The sequence below is a fragment of the Glycine max genome, chromosome 8 (genome assembly GCF_000004515.6).
Source record: "Glycine max cultivar Williams 82 chromosome 8, Glycine_max_v4.0, whole genome shotgun sequence".
NCBI lineage: Eukaryota > Viridiplantae > Streptophyta > Magnoliopsida > Fabales > Fabaceae > Glycine > Glycine max.
The window spans coordinates 2,474,734-2,488,150 of record NC_038244.2 but is presented as its reverse complement, the minus strand read 5'-3'; the positions used below and the strand labels follow the sequence as shown (position 1 = coordinate 2,488,150).

The 13,417-nt window shown below is 30.9% G+C and overlaps 1 protein-coding gene across 1 annotated transcript; it reads left to right on the top strand.

Annotated features, from left to right (window-relative positions):
- Positions 1-7,949: 7,949 nt before the first annotated feature.
- LOC100808676 (zinc finger CCCH domain-containing protein 20) lies at positions 7,950-9,438 on the top strand. Its single transcript, XM_003530508.5, has one exon. The coding sequence runs from the start codon at positions 8,088-8,090 to the stop codon at positions 9,153-9,155; it is 1,068 nt and encodes a 355-aa protein (XP_003530556.1). The 5' UTR covers positions 7,950-8,087; the 3' UTR covers positions 9,156-9,438.
- The last annotated feature ends 3,979 nt before the right edge of the window (positions 9,439-13,417 follow it).

The following is a 13,417-nucleotide window of genomic DNA, read 5'->3' as shown; positions in this document are numbered from 1 at the left end:
CCAGTGTGATTTGTCTGGAGTGTTACATGCCCACCAACTTCTGTCTGGCTCGTCCTCGAACCCCACCGTACTAGAAGAGAGATTTGCTTTGATACCATTTGCAACTCCCTTGATTGTCAACTTCTCGACGGTTCTTACACTACAATACTTCACGCGATGATACTTCATACAACATCCTTGTTGGTCAAAATCCTACACCGGTCAAGACTCTCCATAGGTAGCCATTTATGAGATCTCGAAAATCAGTTATGTCTACTTTCATGATCAATAACCGACCTCACAAACAAACACAAGACTTTTTAGTGTGTTGTGTCTTCATTCACACGCTTTCCAGAAAACTTTTCAGAATGTCACCCATCCCATAACTACTCTTAGCAAAATACGCTTAACTATAAAGTTATTAAGGGATGAGTTACTAAAAAGTATATGCATCTTGTTGCTATAGATAATATCAATTAATTATTTTAAGTCTTCATCAATTATTTATTTGCATACTTATATAGCCTTCAGATCCCTCTCTTTTTGATGTGATTCGTTTGAGGTGTTACATCGGTTATGCCATGAACATCATCTCCAATCATATTATACAACTCATACAGAACCACCCACAAGATACATCAAATAATTTCAGGACCAACAAGTTAGATTAGGTATTAAAATCGTTCCTAGAATATCAGAATGTTTTTGGGGTACCATACAAGGTATATATAATCTAGCATTTAACCCTAAATTACACTTTTACACTTATGTTTTTAGACTATATCTGATTATCCTAGGTACATCTAGCTACAATAACAACAAATAAAAACGGACGATAAATTAAAGGGTGTAACGCGAAGGGGTAGGTGGCGCTAGGGAGTGAAGACATATACTCTGCCACTGTTTATGGTTGCTGCTTCAAGTTTGGCAAAGCTATTGATGCTTAGCCTCCCCTACACTACTTATTCCTCCTTCAATTCGTCCTTTTTCACATGCCTAGCTGATGCTATCGCATTTCATACTCCAAAGCTGTCCACACAGTTGGATCCTCAATTCTAGAGCTACACATACACTTGTGGATTATCCTCCACGTCTGCAGCAACCCACACCCAGCATGATTCTCTTATTTATGACATCAATCATTATTCGTCACCAAAAGAGAATCACAAACGTATAAAGGCATACATATGAAACATTGTAAATGGAACAACCAACCTCCAATGCAAAGCGTAAGGATAACCCCCTAAAATGGAAACTTATCTCCTTTTATCATCACTGTATCTCTATGCTTTTATATATAATGACTATGACTAAGTTTCTTTTATTTTAATTTCAAATGTTATTATATTGTATTTAAGAGTTTAATTTTGATAAACATTTTTACATTTTTAATCAATTAAAAACCACCCTAAATATAATCTCTTAGTAGTGCAGTGTCTTGTGTTCTGTCTTCTTTTTTTTTTATCATTCTGAAATACCCCAAAAAACATACAATCTCTACAATAGGTACTACCTTTTTTACTTAAAAATTATAATCTTAATCCATTTGATTGATACCAATATTAAGTACGACTTAGTATTCACGGAACAGGGATAAATGGGACTTGGATATAAGTAGATCGATGATTTGGATAATTAAGGACTGGAGATTTGGAGTTGGTGTTGGATTCCAAATGAGAGGCAGTGCCAGTATCTACAATTGGAGGGTAGTTTTCTTGAATTTCCGAGTGCTCAGTAAATTACAATCACCAATCACAACAGATCACACACAAGCTAGTTAACATATAACTTTTGTATTGAGAATTGCAATTAACAATATATTTCACTACCAATTCTAATAAGGGGTGGACCTACTTGCATGTACATCTAAACATATTTTTTAAATTACTTATTGTATATAATTTCGTAGCACGTCCCTCCTCAAACAGAGATAAAATTTGCTCATTCTTAAAAAAATCTATTATATTTGCGTGAATAAGTTTGTATTGAACAGAGTAACCTAAAAATTTATAATTCCACCATATCTAGGGTGTTCGAGGATTAGATAAGAACTATTTTAAAGAAAAAACATTTAATTCAGTCTAAAATATTTTAGCAAATTCTTTTTAGGTGAAATTTAAGCAAAGTTATGTATCATGAATATGTTACGAAGTAAAGTCGTTTTGGAGTATAAATAAAAGAGTAAATTGTCTGTGGTGTTGAGGTTTTCACTTATTACATTCAGTAATTTTCCATTTTGTAACTAAAAAAAAAATCTTAATTTTTTCTCTCCTATAACACCGGACACCTCTCTAAGTACTCCATTTGCATCCCTTATGATTTTTTTGAAATGCATCCAATACCCCTTTGTTTTTTATTTTTTAGCTTCTACATTAATTGATGGTGTAACAATAATATTAACAATCCAATGACTTGGCATGTCACCAAAGACTTTTCATGGGCTGTTATTTTTTTGATAAACTTTATTTTTAATTTATCATTTGTGTTAGAACAATTGATGATGCAAGAAAAGTTGCTAAGCAATTAATTAAAAGCAAGTTAAAAAAAATCTGACTATTCTGTTGGACTTCTTAATAATATAATAAGTCAATCAACTCTTAACGTGATTAGTTGACATTGTTTATTAATAGCAAATAATAATGAATGGGTATCAAAGGCAATGTGCAATAAATAAAGGTGTGATTAGAGAGAGTAGGGGTGCCAAGAGTTATACTAAACAGAAAATTGTAGAGATTTTTTTAAGGTTAAAAATTGAAGAAGAATTAAGTGTAATAAGTACAAATCTCATCGAATATGTATAATTTACTCTATATAAAACACAAATTTAATGAAAAACACCTTTATAACCTTTTTTTATCATTTTATTTTTGCACCTCTTAAACTTTCCTTATTTTTTTTATGGATTATGGTGTTTTTCTTTTCTTTTGTGAACTGATGATGGCGCCCCAAAAGGAAAAGACAACTACGGCAACCCGTCTAAAAACACCAAGCAGAGCTTAAGCACGATACTTTCTGTGGTTGATAAATTATGATTATTTTATTCACTTTTTCTTTTTTATTTCTTTCCTATCTTGTTGAAAAATAATAGTCTTTTTTTTAAAAGCACATTTTCTTGTTATAAATCATTATTGTATTAAAAAATTATTTTGGATAATTTGTATTTTATCCTTAGTCCTATCATTGGTTTAGAGAAAAAAATGAATTAAAGAGAAAAAAACATTTTTTAAAATTCATATTTTCATCTTATCTATAATTAAATAAAAAATACATCATTGTTTATATTTTTCTTTTTTCCTATCTTATTCTCACATAAACAAACTACATATCTTGCAAGATCTGGATGAAAATCAGAATGAGGTCAAGTTAGAAGGAGAGAAAAGAGAAAAAGTTGAAAGCAGATGCAATGATTTAACTCCACTTCCTCCTACGAGTGATGCGAGGATTAATAAAATAAAGGGAAATATAACAAAGAATATTAATTATCATTATTTAAATTTATTAAACAAGATAGATTAAAATTAAAATTATATTCCATTTCATTTTCATCTTAACAGTATGAAATAAAATATTAAAATATGATAAAATTACCAATTAATTTTTTACAATTTAATCATAAAAAATATTTTTATTTTATTTTACCTACTGTTAAATATTCGAACTTTGTTCTTATACAATAGTCATAATGTCCGGTGTAGTCGATTATAAGAGCAGCCATCACGAGACAAAGACAAAAATAAATAATAGTAATAATATCTATCCTAATGATAAAGACAAAATGGACGATTGTGAGGTAAAATTGAAACGATAAGATCGACAAGGTAAGAGGCTAAAGTGACTATTCATACGAAAGTCAAGTATTGGACTTCATCTCATATCATATGGCGATCATGCCCTCTAGTTTCCATCCAGGGAGGTATTGACCTGAAAATAATTCCCACAGTATTTAGGATAATTTTATAAGATATATAAGTTATATATTTTTAATTTTTACTTTTTTGAATTAGTAAAATATATTGTATTTTAATTTATTATAGTATAAATAAATTTGTTTAATCATAATAAAGAATCATAAACAAATATGTTTATCATCATATTTGTAAATTCGAGTAATATTTAACTTGATTTGATTTAAATAATGTCTCAAATCAAATTTTGTGAATGAAAAAATGTAATTAAAAAAATTAAATTATCATACACAAATTAATTAATCATCACAAAAAATCATAAATACTCCACAAATCAATGTCATGGTAAAAAAATATTTTTTTTATAATTTTTTTAGTGTCATTGATTATTTTGATTGGATGTTGAGATTTGTATAATTCTGAGATTAATTTTGAAATTGAGGTTGATAGTCAACTCATTGAAAAGAACAGACTACTTTTTTTCTTCAGGTTTTTAAATATTTTATAGATTATAAGACTACTTTTAGTAAATATAAAAAATGATTAAACATTTAGACCGTTGTCACAAATATTGTGTTTAGGATTCCTTAAAAAAAAAAAACAAATTGTTTATATTATTAACTATTTGTTTGCATGCACGTCATGGGAATGGGAATTTATCAAAATATCCAATATCAAAATACAGTGGATAAAAAAAATGCTGCTTGACGTTTTGAATATTGCATATACAAAGGTTTTGTAAAAATCAAATTATGTTATGATTATATCTTAATTTTTGTGGCTGTCTAAATTAGAAAAGCAGTTCTTCTCACATTTGGATCATTAAATTCAAATTTGTTATGTGCAGATTTCATCACTAGTAATTGATACTAATTGATGAATGTGTTGAAAAATTTATTTTAACAGTGAGGGAGTGTATCAATATCAACGAACCAAAGAGAGATGAGCAGGATAATAGTAGAATATTTCCAAGTCTCATCATAGCAAGCGTTACTTTCCAAGTCTTCAAACAACCCAAAGAAATCCGATAAACGACTTGAATGCCCATAAATAAAAATATACACTTCCTTTGCCCATCGGATTTTATTCACCTATTCTCTTCGCCCCACGGGTTTTCCCCCACTTTCCGGATAAAAATTAAGAATCTGACTAACCAGATCCTTAGAATATTAGTTAAAAATTAAAAGAAGAAAAATATTTATTATAAAAATTATAAAAAAATGATACAAAAGTCATGAATAATATAATTTTAATATTTTTATTTAATTTTTAATAAATATCTTAATACTTGTTAGCATTTGATAAAAAATTAAAAACTATAGATCAAAACTATGTCCATTTATAAAGTTTTTTCATTATTTTATTTCAGTAAAATATTCCACTATTCTTCTTCTTATGTATTATTTTTTTATATTTTTTATACTAAAGATAGATTAAGATTTTATGTATACTAGCAAAAATACAGGCGGTCTCACGCTTATAAGTCTACATTTTTATTTTATTAATGTGCTTTTATGTTTTAAAATTGATATATTATTATGAATTCACACATATGTTAATTTTATTATTTGTTTTAGTTTGTTTTATTTTTTATTTGTTGTTTCCTTTGATTTATTTGTTGACTGTATTTCTAAAAATAATAAATAAATAGAAGTCAATTTGAAATTAATTATCTTTATTACTTTTTTAAGGGACTTAAGGGAGGCAAATAATTAGAAAAAATGTTGAATAAACTGAAAATTTTTCAGTAAATTAAAACAATTATTTTTAAAGTAACACATAAGTATTTTTTACATAGAAAAAGGCTTTCAATTTTAAAGTATATATATTTTTCCACTTAAAAGTAAGTATCCTGTAATCTATCTCGTTTAAATTGAGGATCCTTACGAAAAGAGCAAAAATAATAACAAATAACACTATAAACCCAACAATTACACATGAACAATCCCTACAAAATCATCTATTGAATTTTGTCACATGCATTTCTCATTATTTAACAAAGAAATTAAAAAGAAATCAGAATTTTTTGTGTTTAAAAAAGTTGATTTCAAATTATAAATTAACAATGAAAAAAGTAATAAAAATTAGAGATTTCAAATTGAAAAACAAATTTTATTGTTACGATTTAGTAATATATTAAAAAAATTGATGAATATGAATAGAGGCCATAAAGTTGATAAGATAAAATAAAATAGATGAAGAAAAAAGATAAAATATTATAATAGATGAAGAATAAAAAGACATCAAAAATTTTTGGTGATAAAACAAAGTTGATTTCAAATTTAAATGAGAATAAACTAAGAATTTCAAATTAAAAATAAATTTTAAAAGAATAAAGGAAACTAAGATTTTCAAACTGAAAAAAAAAATGATTGTTATGAGTTAATAATATATTTTAGAACAACGTTGATTAATATGAGGAAAAAGAGTCGGAAAGTTGATTGGATAAAAAAAAGAAGAAGAAATATGACAATAGATGATGATGAAAAAGATTAGAAATATAATAATAGATTTATTGAATAGAATGTTTTTTAATAAAATGAACAAAATAAATGATGGAAAAAAAATTAAAACAATAGGTCATTATTTCCTTCTTGTTTGAAGTGCAGACTTGTCTTTGAATACAAAAAAGAGTAAATATGTGAGATCTCAAATGAATTGCTTTGTTTGAATCATTCTTTTGAAATTCATCCTCTTTATCATAAATTATCGGATTGTTACGAAATGATTTTATTCGATAGAAAAATCATAATTTATTAGATCTTTCATCACAATCAAATAGAAAAGTCCTAAGGACACCATATCCTAGGAGCCCAATCCATGTGATTGAAAAAATTATCCTCTATTTGGTATGAGAACTCTCCCCTTCTTCAAACTTTGTTTCATATTTTTCATAGATAAATCTATTATCAATGATAGAATAATATCCATTTTAAATCATATTTAAGTGATTCCTTGGTTTGGACCGATCACGTATAAAAAAAATTATTTCCTTTACTACTTCTTTTTTGTTTGAAGCATAAAGTATGTAACCACGTGTGATCATGGATGGATTATAGAAGTTTGAGTTGTATCGAATAGGTTGAGTTGTTTCCCACCATTCATCAATGCGATATCTAACAAACACGAAAACAATAGTAAACAAAATGGGTATTGAATGCATTGTTATAATTGATGCATTACAACTTTCATTCTTTAGAATCTAAACAAAATGAATTTTCAAATGACAATGAAAACCAAATTACAACCTAAAAGATAAAGTAAAAACATGAAAATACAATAAAAGAAAAAGAAATACAAATAACAAAAGTGAGAGACGAATGAAGAAGAGAGAATGACGTGTGCTCTTAAAAACAAATGGTTGCTTTATTTTTATTTTGTTTTTTGTTTTTGTGAGTAATTTATGTTTGATAGTAGAATTGTGGGTAGTTCAGAATAAAAATAAAATAATATTGTATAACTATAAGCGAGAGAAAAAAGTTTTTCAAAAAAGTAAAGAAAAAATAATAAACTTTTTAAATTTCTACAATTGTTTTAATTTCTAATTTTTTTTATTAGAGAGAAGAGATAAATTGAAAGTCAGCATGTATTGTGGGATTGCAAAATTTAAAATAAAAAGATCATAATAATTATGGGTAGTTATATATAAAAGTGACGTATTTTTTTTTTTAAAAAATATTTATTTTATTTTTCAATTTGTATTCTTTCACTGGAGTTGAACTTGAGAGATATATTAAATTTTTTAAGAATAAGCAAGGGATAAAAATATGTATGTAAAGATGAAGATAAAAATAGTTTTTTTATTTATTTGGTATAGATATATGCCCGTCTTTTGTTTAGCGTATCATACGCTCCACCGCTTTGGGAAGACAAGGGGCGTTTGAAGAAAAAAAGGGGTGATCAGGAGCACGTGACAATCCAATGGCTCGTGCCTACGATTTCACCGCAGCAACAGCTGTTCACGTACGTGGCAAACGAGGACGCAAACCGTGAGTCTGTGACATAATTTGGAAGACGAGCGCGGTGAGTAAAGGAAAGCCCGCAATGGAGTTGGAATTCATTGATTTTAAAGTAAACCATGGTAAGAGTAAACCCAACCAGGGTTAAAGGCATGTAGTGAGGCAGTTTATAAAGAGGCACTAACCATGCCGGAATAGGCGTAAACATCGAATCCAAGTAAAACCGAAAACATCCATCAACACCATGATGTTGGGGGAGACCCACCGCGCAAATCCAACCGTACACGTGCCACCGTGGACGCCGGAGATCTTCTCACCGTACACCGGCAATGCCGATTACTCTCCGTACTCATTGCAAGAAGCACTGAGTGCGCTTCAGCACTACGAATCCACCGATGCTGAGTCAGACTCGGAGTTTCCGTCTCGGGAACCGGAAGTCCCGGTGGACGCTTACTCCTGCGACCATTTCCGCATGTTCGAGTTCAAGGTTCGGAGATGCGCACGTGGCAGGTCACATGACTGGACCGAGTGTCCGTACGCCCACCCCGGGGAGAAGGCTCGCCGCCGTGATCCCCGGAAGTACCATTACTCCGGCACGGCGTGCCCCGATTTCCGCAAGGGGAGTTGCAAGAAGGGTGACGCGTGCGAGTACGCGCATGGGGTTTTCGAGTGCTGGCTCCACCCCGCACGTTACCGTACTCAGCCCTGCAAGGACGGCACCAGTTGTCGCCGGCGCGTGTGTTTCTTCGCGCACACGCCGGAGCAACTCAGGGTGTTGCCACAGCAGAGTCCGCGGAGTGCTGATTCATACGACGGGTCTCCTTTGAGGCATGCAATTGAGTCTTCGTGCGCCAAGACTCTGGCACCGGCACCGTTTGTGTCTTCTCCTGGGTCGGTGTCGCCGCCTCTGGAGTCTCCGCCGATGTCGCCGATGACTGTGAGTGTTAATGAGATGGTGGCGTCTTTAAGGAACTTGCAACTGGGGAAGGTGAAGTCTTTGCCTTCTTCTTGGAATGTCATGGGGCCTTCCGGGTTCGGATCTCCGAGAGGACCCATGATCCGACCCGGATTCTTCAGCCTTCCGACAACCCCGACCCAGGCACCGACTCGCGGTGGGGTCAACTACTTTGACAAGTGGGATCAGAGTTGCGAGGAGGAGCCTGTTATGGAGAGGGTGGAGTCTGGACGAAACATAAGGGCGAGGATGTTTGCAAAATTGAGCAAAGAGAATCATCTGGACGGGTCGGATTCTGGATCGGGTCAAATTGGGGATCCGGATGTTGGATGGGTTTCGGAGCTTGTCAGTCGCTGATTTCATTTTGTTGCACTTCTCTCGGTGTGTATAGAATGCGGGGGAGAAAAAAAAAAGTAAGATTTATTTTGGAAGAAGGATATCATCAACTTGTGTTTTCTGTAAATATCTCATTCTCAAGGTATGGTATGGGTGAAGAACAAGTTAATTAAGTGAAAGAGTAGAATCTTTTTTTTTGGGGGGATTTTCTTGGACGATCAAGAAGTGATTTGCAAGAATCAGGATCCTAAGCTTTTGTATAGGTAGCAGCGGATGATGAAATTATATTATTCCCACGTGTTAACTACTGTGTTTATTATTATCACTAATCTCATCTCATTCATGTATAAATTTGAAATATTTCTCGGATATGTTATGAAGAAATTCAAACTTGTCTCCCTTATAATCTTTCTTCTTTACATATGTGCTTGAATCTTTCCTTATGCTATCAACGGTACGGACTATAATATGCTAGTATTTTGTTTAGGGTAATGTATGGTGATGCATGTTCAAATGCAATCTTAGCAGCGTGATTTTTAAAGAAGTTTTTTTATTTATTGATTTTTTAACTTTATTTCGTTAATCTCAATATAGTAAAATATTTCTGAGGGTTAATTGGAATGATCAAGAATGAAGATGAAATAAATAGGACGTGGAAATCAGGGGGTTGCCAAGTTGCAAGGCACAATCCAGGTGTCCAAAATGCTAATAAGCGTGTTGCGAGGTGCACGTATACTATTTGGTGTGAATCACGCTACGCTACAGAATATGCTGAGTTTGTGTGTCATGAAACTATTGAAAATTGTTAATCTGTAAGATTTGGCAGAGTCTATATCTATAAAAAAGTAAAATTGTGTTTGATTAATTTCATTATCTTAGTGACTGTATTTTAACATGAGGTCCACTTTGAAAGAGATTTGGAGTTTGGGTTGACAGCTTGCGTGTTAAGTGTGGCAAAGGCAAACAAAAGAATGGAATGGAATGGAGCAAACTACCATCCTTCTTCAATTGACATTAACGGCTGATGCAAACATTTGCCCTGATAAGCTATTTCAGGACACATGGTCCCCCCCATTTTGGTGCTTGTAGTGTATGACCCTTTTAAGGACCTCAACATTTTTTCAATTAAAAGATAATTTTGCTTTTAAAAAATTATAAACAAATGCAGAATATTAAGTACCGCGTAAAAATCAACAACCCTGGAAAGGGGAAAAAGAAAACGAGGGTAAAAATTACAAGTCATTGAGATTTTCTTCTTTTGCATCAAAGAGTATTTTTCAATCTATCATTGAAGATTATTTTCTTATAAAAATAATTAAAGTGAATTTTATCTTTGCTGGTAAATTAATACACAATAGAGACTAGTCAATTATTTTTTCTTATTTAGTCTTGTCGGTTGGATTCCCCCCCTTCCCAAAAGTAAAGACTTCACCTACTACTCGGCTTGTAATTTGTATATTTTGGTATGTAGGACAGGTTAAGGACAGAAATATCCTAACTCACTGAGCCTGAATTAATTTGACCTGGTTTGCTGAATCTACCCATTCTAAGGAGTGAATTAATAAGAGTTTAGGACAGCATTTAATAGTCAATTATTTTTAAAAAAGGGGTGGTCAAACTTAACTACTGAAACCCAAGTTTTACATATTTAATATAAATTTTATTGGTAAAGAAAAGGATAAATGTATCCTTAATACATGTATTCACCATATAATTTAAGGTGTGCAATCACTCCCTAATATTCTCCGTCTATCTGGTGCATACTGACTTCAGTGTCAAAGAGTATCTTTATCCACTCCCTCGTCCGGGTGAGGAGAAAAATACTTGTGTTACTCAAGGAGAAGACCCTTGGATCATTATTTTGGGCTATTAATCTTTTTACAAACTCCATGAATGGCAACACTCAGTAGTAAAACAGCATTATAAATCTCTGAATTTGGCTTCTCTAACATAAGAGGATTATTTTAGAAAATAAAATACACGTGAAATCAAATACATATATAACACAATCTAAAGTTAATTATAATTTATCATTTAAACTAGATCGTCTTCACTTTAGAAGAATCAATTCCTATATTTCTACTCAAAACTTATTTTACCATACAATTTTATTCATTACTAGTTCTATGTACAAAACTATAATAATTTTTATGAATATTAAAATCATTATAATTTTTTTTAATCCCCAACTAATAATGGATGCATGGAGTTAGAGTAGGGAGTGGGTTAAACGGGAAGGAAAAGCTTGGTAGCATTCCCCGGGTTGAGGGAAGACTGTTGGTTCCGTGCCAACAGGTTTTTGCTTAGAGAAGAAAAGATATTGTTTGAAATTAATTATTAATACCACTTCAACAACAACAGACAAGATCATGGGGGTTGTTGCACTTTGGAGATAAGATTCTGATGGAATTGACTAATAAAATATAATACATTACAAGTGTATATTAATCTAAGTCCGTCACAGATTACCCTTTGAAACTTGAAAGAGAATATTAATATTCTTTTCATTATCCGAAAGACACAAGCCCCACTAAGATAAAAACCACTTTCTTGTGTTTTGGATTAGATTGAAACCTTCATATCGCTCTATGGAATTTACTGTACCAGCCATCATTTTCGCCCCCTATTCTTTAAATTAAAAACCAACACATGATGTTAAGTTTAATAAAGTAAAATTACCGAGTCAGCTCAGTTTGTTAAATCCTTGGATATGATTTATAAATGTTTAGGTTCTTTTCTTTCCTTTCTTTCTTGACATACGAGATAATTCTATTTGAATATAATATCATCATTATTGATATCAATTTTTTTTTATATTTAATATAATTACACACTTAAAACTGAAATTTAGAATTATAATTAAATTGAAATAATCTTTTGCTAGATAATTCACATGCTCAAACATGCGTAAAAACTTAGGTTTGACCATTTGTAATGCACTTCATTCCTTTTCCATTCACTTTATCCTTTCTCTTTTTATAATAGTAAAATCTATAGTGAACTTCATCTTCAAATAAATAATAATAATAAAGTTATCTATCACATACGAAGCCATATTCCCTTGTTTTTTTTTTTTTCCATTTAGGGAGTTTGTGAATGACTTTATTATGGAAATTGTTCTTCCACAAGAATATCAATTTACTATATGCAAATTATCAAAATTGCTAATGCTCTATAAATTATTCATTTGGCTTTTAGTCGTAAGATACATTGTTTTTCTGTTGGATTATCTTTTTAGATTTTCTGAGATATTGTAATCTTGAATTTTCGCTTAAGATAAGTATAATAATAAATAAATCAAATTTACCATGTTTACTTATAGTTTGCCTCTCCTTTCTTTCTTATCATTCATTTACCATGTTTACCTGTAATAATTAATAAGTAGTTAGCTTTTTCTTATTGTTCAATGTATAAAAAAAATGCAAATCACTAGAACTTGAATCGCAAACGAAAATTGAGATGTTTGTCCTCAAATTATCTTCAAAGGTTTATCTATGTGGTGCGCAAGTTTTTAAGATTTAGCAAGTTTTTTCCAAGATAATTAAGGCAATAGAACTAGCAAGGTTTAATCATCAAAACCAAGTAACTCAAAATTTTAGAGGTGAGAAGAGACGAAGATACAAATGTCTTTGGAAAATCGGGGTTTGCGAGAAAATGAGATTTTATAAAACATTTAAATAAAATTTGAAAATAAAATATACATTCTCTGGATATTTTTTTTTTAACGTTAGAGGAGTTTTAAACACTTTCAAATAGGGGAATACTAAGTAAATAAATGTCGACACAAATATCTAAATTTTCTGGTAAACTTGAAACTTTGAAATGTAAACTACTTTTACAATAATTAATACAAAAAAAGAAGTTCGTGAGTCCCTTTATTGTGTGGACGAGGAGTGGGGGATCCACCGATTTGGATTTGCATTGCACCAAACTAATTACTGTTAGAAAATTAAAATAAAACAAAAGAAATAAATGAGAAGAAAATATAAATTTTTAAATTAAATAACAAAACAAAAATAATAAAATAACTTCAGTTGAGAGAACATAAATCCATGATGCAATATATCATAAAATAAATATAAAGAAAAATAATTTAAAGGATAAATTTTTAATTAGTCTGATTTGAAATGCGATCCTTAGTTGTATTTCTCTTTCCTAAGTACAACAAGCTATTGATTTGGATAGTGTGGAGCGAAAGAATTTTTGAAACTTCTAACACAAATACATTTGCTCTCAAAATAATTTTTTATAAGAAAGAAAAAGATAAAATTTAGAGAGAAAGA

Bases quoted from the DNA above. Each gene is read 5' to 3' on its own strand.
- LOC100808676 (XM_003530508.5), top strand. From the start codon at position 8,088: ATGATGTTGGGGGAGACCCACCGCGCAAATCCAACCGTACACGTGCCA.